Genomic DNA, 8,869 nt, shown 5'->3' with positions numbered 1-8,869 from the left:
ATTTGGGTCACACTATAATGTATCAAAAGCAAGTTGCGATTGACATTTATTATACAATTAGCCGGCTCACATAAAGCATTGAAATGAAATTCATAAATTAAAGCCCTACTAAAAGATTTTTTTTTTTTTTTTCCGTTTGTTTATTTATCGATTTATCAAAACTTATTGTGTTGTAAAAGAGAATAAAAAAGGGTTTTAATTATACAATTAGCCGGCTCACATAAAGCGTTGAAATGAAATCCATAAATTAAAGTCCTACTAAAAGATTTTTTTTTTTCCGTTTGTTTATATATCGATTTATCAAAACTTATTGTGTTGTAAAAGAGAATAAAAAAGGGTTTTAAGTTACCAACATGGTATGTTTAAAAAAAAAAAGACATGTTTGATATTGTTTATGAAATAACTGAAAGTATTTTAAGACAACTAGTACCGATTATAATAGTCTTTGATAGAAAAATATAAAAATATGGCATAAAAGTACTTTTTGAATGCTGAGTAAAATTACTTACTAGTTGTTTTCTAGACAATTTCAATTTAAAATTTTATTTTAAATTAAAATAGAAAAAAAAAATTATTATAAATTAATAAAATGATCATGGGTCAGGTACCTACTTTTTTCCATTTTTTCCAATATTCAAATAACGCAACAGATTAAGCTTCTTTTTATCAAAATGATTTTATAGCATTTTGATTTTTTTTAATCAAATTTTTTGTATGCTTCTAATAAAAGTGTTTCATAAAAAGTAATTACTACGTAAGTAATCCCAACTAGGCTCTCTTGAGATTTAGAAATAGAGAATAAAAAGTACAAAGGGTTAAGGTTTATGGGCGATGAGACTTACTAGTACAAAAAAAAAAAAAAAAAAAAACAGCAACAACAACAACAAAAAATTTGAGAATAGTCACTTACATTATATGTGTACATAATGAAGCGGGTAAACAGCTTGATGGTGACTAATGGGACCAATTAGTCACTAATATGTCTTTTACCCACCCAATTAACCACTAATCGACCTTTTATTCATCTCATTTTGTACAACTAATTTTACTATTTCATCAATCATATCACTTGGTTTTAAGTTTATGTCAAATAAGAAACTCTTTAATAGGGATTCGAAAACCAATTGGTAGTCATTAAGGGCTCGTTTTGTATGTTGGATGGGATTATGCATTAGAGATAGAATTGGATTGGTAAAGACTTGTAAGACATGATTTGTAATCCATATACAACGAAATATTAAATAACCCAATTTATTTTGTATTCAACACCAAACATATGAGTAAGAGACCCTAAATTCCTACTGCATAAGGTCCAACTTGAAAGCTTGAGAATGTTTGTAAAAGCAATATTATCATATGGTGTTAACAATTCATGTTTTATATCATAAATAAGTGAATGAGTTTATACTTTGTAATATATTATGAATAATTTTTCACATGTTATAATATGTGTGAATTAATAAATGGGAAAACTAATAGAAAAATGATTGAAAACTTTGAGTTTTAACGATAAGAACAAAATAAAGGGTAAAGTGAATAGTACCAGGATTGACTTTTTAGTGTAAACATATGGTTTTTTGTTAAAGTGAGTAGTACCGTAGATTTTTCATTAAAACTCCCATAATAAATCTTGCCACAAAAAGGTTCAAAATGATGAAATGGAAAACAATTTATCCAAATGTCCAAATCTCTCCCAATTTGCTATTGAGAGGTGACGAATCATAGGCTGTATTCTAGAATATTTTAAAGGGAACTTGAATAAAAAGTTCTTGGTACTGTTTATTTTAACAAAAAACCACATTTTTACATTAAAAAGTCAATCTTGGTACTATTCACTTTACCCTTTTTTTTGTCATTATGGTTAAAATTCAAAGTTTTCAAGTCATTTTCATTAGTTTTCCGATAAATAGGGATATGCTCAAATTTAATGTATTTTATACGTTAGAGTATACTAAAATTTTAACTATCTTATTTATAAGGTATTTTAATCAAAATAGTTCCTGAAATTGATATCTCCTTACTTTGATCTCTGAAATTTGAAATTGATAGAAATGATTCTTGAGTTTGTCCACCACCAATCATTTTGGTCATTTCGTGAAAAACTTCGGTTAAATAAGAACCAAAATAACAAAAATATCCTTAATTTAATAAACAATGAACCAAAATGATTTGACAAATTTTGAGAGTATTTTTGTTATTTTAGTCTTATTAAACAGAGAATTTTCACAGAATGACTAAAATGATTGACGATGGACAAACTCAAAAATCACTCCTATCGATTTTAAATCTCAGAGATCAAAGTGAAAAGTTATTTTGTGATGACCTGTCCCTAATTTTCCATGTAATTTTCTCCCCAAGTGTGTAAATTGACGTTTATGCCCTTTTTGGCAAAGTGGAACTTGACGTGGACGTAGTTATTCGACTTTTGAATTATTTTTCTCATATCGTAATTAATTAGTACTCATTCGTACAAATACGTGAACGTGAGTTAGACCCAAATCAGACTTGTAACGAAAAAGTTACGTTTAGTTAAAGTGAGTTAACAACGGGTAAATTTGTACACGAGTGTTCAATGTTGGAAACATTGTTTCAAATAGGGTGAGTTAGATTTTACAAATTTTATGTACATTTTATATTGTACAAAACCTTATCCCTTCCCTCTTTAAAGATCTCTCCCATGACTTGCTCTACCTCGCCCACCAATCAACTTTACTCCCACATTTTCTCCCACACACACACACACACACACAGACAGATCTCTCCCATGACTTGCTCTACCTCGCCCACCAATCAACTAATCAACTTTACTCCCACACACACACACACACACACACACACACACACACACACACACACACACACACACACACACACACACACACACACACACACACACACACACACACACACACACACACACACACACACACACACACACACACACACACACACACACACACACACACACACACTCTCTCTCTCTCTCTCTCTCTCTCTCTCTATCTCTCACATTCTTCACACACACACACACACACACACACACACACACACACACACACACACACACACACACACACACACACACACACACACACACACACACACACACACACACACACACACACACACACTCTCTCTCTCTCTCTCTCTCTCTCTCTCTCTCTCTCTCTATCTCTCACATTCTTCTCTCCCTCACCTGTCACTCTCTCTTCTCTACAACAATCTTACACCATAAAAAAAAAAAACTTCACAGATCAAACCTCAAACCACCACCATTAAACTCCACTCATCCCCACGAGTCCATTCATACAAACCGATCTTAAAATGGACGAGTTTTGAGCTTCCAACTTGGAGCAACTCGGAGCTCCGACTAGGGTGGAGGTTCCCCGTCGATTTCCAGCTCGTGTTACAAAGTTTTGGGAGATTTGAAGGCCACTACACAACTCCCCGTGACCACTAACCTAAGTTGGGATAGGAGCCAACGTCAAAATGTGCAGTTTCAAGGAGTTGAAAATAGGTCCAAGACTTTCGAGCTAATTTCAGTCCATTTTCGTCCACTTTTTGGACTTTTAAAGGTATAGACTTGTTCTACTCTTCATAAGCTTCATTTCTATATAAAGTACGTCAAAAATGGTTAAGAAATGAAGTTTTAAAAATTTTCTAGAATCTAGTGAAAATTCTCCAATTTCCAATGAACCAGATGACGGCAGCAGACGATGGAGGACAACCGGAGAAGAAGGAGAATATTTCGTTAAAGTTAACAGAATATTCTGAAGCTGTTAGGTAACGCCGTTAATATTTAATGGAATATTCCGTCAAATCTGATGGAATATTCCTTTGTCATCTGTCAGTGTGTCAGGCGCGTGGCATGCGCATGGGCGCACGTGTGGCCGCAACCTAGTGGTGCATGAGGGCGTGTCTGGCCTCCGAGCAGTGCGTGCTTGACGTTTACGGGTTCGTGATGTCGAGTAGAATGTTTTCGTATATTTAAACCCTCTGTTTAAGCAAATTATGGGGGATTTTCCTAGCCTTTTAGTGTATGTCCTAATTAATTTATTAGTAAAGTTATTTCACATATAGGTGAGACTTACCCCGAGAAGGTACGAGGACAAACAAGGTTAGGAGGCTATGATTCATCGATGTATCAGTGAGTGGACATTTGTTTTTATATATTATATATAAAGTTTATAGTTTCCACATATGCTTTTGGATTGATTTTACGCCTGTCATGCCATGTTCTATTTAATTCTAAAAATGCCATATTATTGTTGAGATTTTTATATGTTGTCATGGCATGTTCACATACATTATACTTGCTCATCATGCATGCTTGGACCGGTGTTGTACTCGCCTAGGCTAAGACCAGGCTTTATGTGTATGTTCACATCGCACCGCACGCTAACCTTGGATTCATTGTAGGTGCCAGTCCTGTCGTACAGGTTGCAATAGGCAACTCGGACTCGTATGTGATGAGCCTAGAGCCAATCTTCACGTGATTGTAGTACTATAGTGTATATTATGATTACACCCAGTTCTGTTCATATCAGATTCCCTCTGCATGAACTCGTGTGTTGGCATAGATTGATGAGCACTTGATTTTATTATGCTATTGCTGAGATATTATGATTGGTGTATTCCTGGATTTATTATTGATTTACATTTGATTTCACACTTATAGGTAGTATGATTTTCTGAAAACTATACATGTTTTACCGCGAGGGGTTAGTATGTTCAGAAAATAAATATGTTTTATAAACTTTTGTTTTTGCTCACTCACCCTTCTGTTTTTCGCCCATCCATGACCTAATTAGTTGAATACCCTATGGCGTACGAGGAATCTCCGGCGTATTTTGACATTTCCATAGATAAATGTAGGGGCTTTTTCCTGATTGTGTATTAAGTACTTTAATTAGTTTCGACTGCACTACTTATGTCGTATTGTCATCTATGCTCTAAACAATTATGTTTTATAGGTTCTTCCCACTACTGCGCACTCTCTACTTTAGATTAAATAAATGTTAGTTTTGTTTTAAATTTATCCATATTTTGCTTATGCATCTTTTCCTTTTTGGTTACGTCATTCTCGGTTATCCGCCAGCATACCTCAACTCCGGTCGGGATGTGTCATATTCCAATCATAATATTCAACTGCATTAAAATAATGTGAAAAATGATGAATGATCTGTAACTGTCATGGTAGCAATTAAGCAAAGGAGGCAAGTGGGCATCATCCCCAACCCCACTCCACCAAATCTCGACTTTAAAAATCATCCACTTACTCAGTGGCTAATAAAACAAAAGCCAGCAGAACCCATCCACTCAACCCAAAAAGCTAGCTACCCAATAAAAACCATCCCCGCTTCACCACCCAACAAACCAACCCAATTCCAAGCCAGAGAGTGGACTGTCACTACACAATCCTTCACCACCATGTAACCCTACACAAAATTTGGGGACAATTTCCAACAATTTCCTATTATTTTACTAATAAAAAAAACTGACAAGGGCTTAAAGCACTTTTTTAATAGAGGCCTGTAAATGGGTTCAAGGAAAACTCGTTATTCGTTAGGTTAGCTAGAGTTTTACGCTTCAGTTTAAATCTCATTTTTATAGTCTATAAGAGTAACTTATATATTATAGTCAGGCCATCTTCAATCCAGGATTATAAATCACATTTAGTACTAATATTGATAAAATCAGTCTAGAAATAAAGGATTGAAGGGAATCGAGCTAAAAGAATTAAGTTAACTTTGACTTCAAAACAGACAACATTTAGCCCCAAGACAAGTTATGTTTGGTAAAAGAAAAACAAAGTAAAAAAATATGTAGGAGAACAAAATATGGCCGAGGTTAGAGATGAAAAGTTTAACCATAAAGTAGTCTTTAAAATATTTTGAATATAAAAAATATAGTTAAGGGTTACGTTTAGTCTTTATGATTGAAGATAAACTTACATTGTCATTGTAGTCTTTATTTGTAATTTTTTATTTACTTGTAAATTAGTATAAATAGACCCAATGGAAGAAAAAAAGGGCTTTGGGCTTAATTTTTGGGACTAAAAAATTGTCCTGTCGGTGGGAGAGAGTGGACTCTCCTCCTCTCATAGTTTTTTGATAACCCGCCAAGCTAAGCTACTTTTTTCACACCAAAAGCCTCTCTCTCTCTCTCTCTCTCTCTCTCTCTCTCTCCCCCTCTCTCTCCTCAAGAAATAAAGAAAAGCACTTTTTACTCTCTCTGGAAGCGTCTGTCTTGTATTGCCTTCTTCGCCCGGTGTCCTCGTTTGTTTGTAGAGAAAAAAGAGAGGAAGGAACGGTTTGAGGGATTGAGAGATTGAAGGGAAACAATACTTAATCGGAAAATGAGCAGCGGCGGCGGTGATTCGATGGAGGCGGAGTACATACGGAGGCACCACAGGCACGAGCCCAGAGAGAACCAGTGTACTTCGGCTCTGGTCAGGCACATCAAAGCCCCTGTGCATCTCGTAAGCCTCTCTCTCCTCATCTCTCTCTGGACTGTATATCGAGCTTCGAATTGTGGTTCTTTCGATTTTGGGTGGTGTTGATTTGTTTGACTTTTTGTTAAAGATAGGATTTTCTTGGTGGGTTTGACTTTTTTTGGTTTTGGAGATCTGGGAAATTGGGGACTATGGGAATTTTTGGGGGTTCTTTTTTGTGTTTTTTCTTCTGGGTTTTGTTATTTGGTTCAATTGGGTCGGATTTGCGTTCAGATTCGAGTTTGATTGTTTGTTTCAATGAATTTGTTGTTGCTGAAATGTAATATTTGTGAAGAGGATGGTAATTTATGGCAAAATTAGGATGGTAATTTAAGTAATTTTGGTTTTGTTTGTGATGATTTAAGAAAATTGAATTCCAAGTGGTTTGGCTTAATAATTTTCCCCTTTCAGTTTGTTGTAATTGTTTTTGTAGTCGCTGAAAAGTGTAAGAAAATCCTAAGGAACTATGAAAATTTGAATAAGGGGTGTTTCTTTTCCTTTTTCCATTTTTTTTCTTAAATTTTAGCTTCCACGCAAAGAAAATGTTTCCTTTTTTGCACTTTCTCTGTAGCCAAACAAATTGTTAGTTTTTTTAATGGCAAAGACCTAGTGGAAGCTTGACGCTTGCCTTTTGGGTTCACTGTTGCTATGTTTACGATAAGACTAATTTGTTGATTTAGTGATGTGATCAAGTTGGTGTCTTTGATCAGGTGTGGTCATTGGTGAGGAGATTTGATCAGCCCCAGAAGTACAAGCCGTTTGTTAGTCGGTGCACCATGAAGGGGGACCTTGGCATTGGGAGCGTTAGAGAGGTGAATGTTAAATCTGGGCTGCCCGCAACGACCAGCACTGAGAGGCTGGAGCTTCTTGATGATGATGAGCACATTCTTGGAATCAAGATTGTTGGCGGTGATCATAGGCTAAGGGTAAGAAGTTTTCTTGTGCCTTTGCCTACTGGTGTGTTCTTGCTTTTATCCATTTGATCGTCAAATAGGAAGTAAGCTTGTCTCTGTTGCTGTGTGCCTGCTGTGTTTTATGCAATTTCATGTATGTTCTTTAATCAGCAGAATATATTTTAGGGTTCTCTGTGTGTGAATAGATAATGAGTGGCTGTTTAGCTTGGAAATGCTTTTGATAATGTTTCCTTTTGAATATATTGATTTTCGAAATCAAGTTGTCAATAATTGATTTGTTTCACTTTCTATTTTTAGAAAGAGTGAAGATAGTTTGTTTTTAACTGGTAGCAACAGCTGCTTGTTCATGACAGCCATGGTCACTCAGACGTTGATGGGGCAATATGTATGGATAGGTCCCATCCAATTACCTCACATGCTATGTATGCATGGTATGAGGAGTGCATGTAATATGTGCCTGCAAATAGGGTTTAGGGTTCCTTAGTGATTGCCCGTAACATTCTCAACGTATCTCAGAACTTAATCTTAAAACATGTAATATTGATAACGGCAAACATTTGTCTGGTTTTCAGTATACAGACAACGTTGCCAGCATCCGGCCATCACATGCATGAAATATGTATTTTGTCAATTTATTTGCTCAAATTAGTTTACAATTTTTTCATTGATGTTTGGAAAATATTCTTTTTACACCTGTATTATTATGTGGTACACGAACGCCTTCCTAACCTCATTTCTATATGTTCTTTGAATTTGCAGAACTACGCTTCAATTATTACTGTACACCCTGAGGTTATTGAAGGAAGACCGGGGACACTTGTTATTGAATCCTTTGTGGTGGATGTGCCTGAGGGGAATACCAAGGATGATACATGCTACTTTGTTGAGGCCCTGATCCGGTGCAACCTCAAGTCTTTGGCTGATGTCTCAGAGAGGATGGCTGTCCAGGACCGAACTGAACCTATCAATCATTAGTAGAGTTGGGGAATGGCACAGGAGTACGATAGGCTATAGGTAAACCAAGCATGTGGTTTTTTTGTCTCAAATGCTGTGTAGAGATAGTCGGAGCTTTCCTTCCATTCACAGAAGTTTTGGATCTTTTGCATTTCTGACTGATGAACATCCTTCCTACCCTCTTTCCAATTGCTCTCGCATATATTCTTCTCACACTGGAAATGATTGTGCGGTTTCTCGTATTCATGTCTGATGGACGAGCTTTATAGGTTTTTATAAGCTCCCCATGGATGGAAAGGGAAAGCTACTGTGAGTTTTATTGTTCCTGTGTTTCGTGCATGGTGATACCGATGTTAGTACGACTCTGATCTGTAAATATTTATCTTGGAAAGAGATGGTATCTATGGAATTGGGGTTTTCATGTAGTGCAGGGAAGGATTCAGGGCTTCGAACCGCCGTTGCGTTGTTGTTTGTTTTTGTATATACCTTATGTATTTGCATTCTTAAT

General features: G+C 35.9%; 1 protein-coding gene across 1 annotated transcript; it reads left to right on the top strand.

Annotated features, from left to right (window-relative positions):
* Positions 1–6,214: 6,214 nt before the first annotated feature.
* LOC137733666 (abscisic acid receptor PYL3-like) lies at positions 6,215–8,531 on the top strand. The gene is made up of 3 exons (XM_068472816.1): positions 6,215–6,481; positions 7,204–7,419; positions 8,167–8,531. The coding sequence occupies exons 1-3, from the start codon at positions 6,359–6,361 to the stop codon at positions 8,380–8,382; spliced, it is 555 nt and encodes a 184-aa protein (XP_068328917.1). The 5' UTR covers positions 6,215–6,358; the 3' UTR covers positions 8,383–8,531.
* Positions 8,532–8,869: the final 338 nt, after the last annotated feature.

The sequence above is a fragment of the Pyrus communis genome, chromosome 5 (assembly GCF_963583255.1).
Source record: "Pyrus communis chromosome 5, drPyrComm1.1, whole genome shotgun sequence".
Lineage (NCBI taxonomy): Eukaryota > Viridiplantae > Streptophyta > Magnoliopsida > Rosales > Rosaceae > Pyrus > Pyrus communis.
The sequence above is the reverse complement of the archived record's forward strand: the minus strand, read 5'-3'. Positions and strand labels throughout refer to the sequence as shown.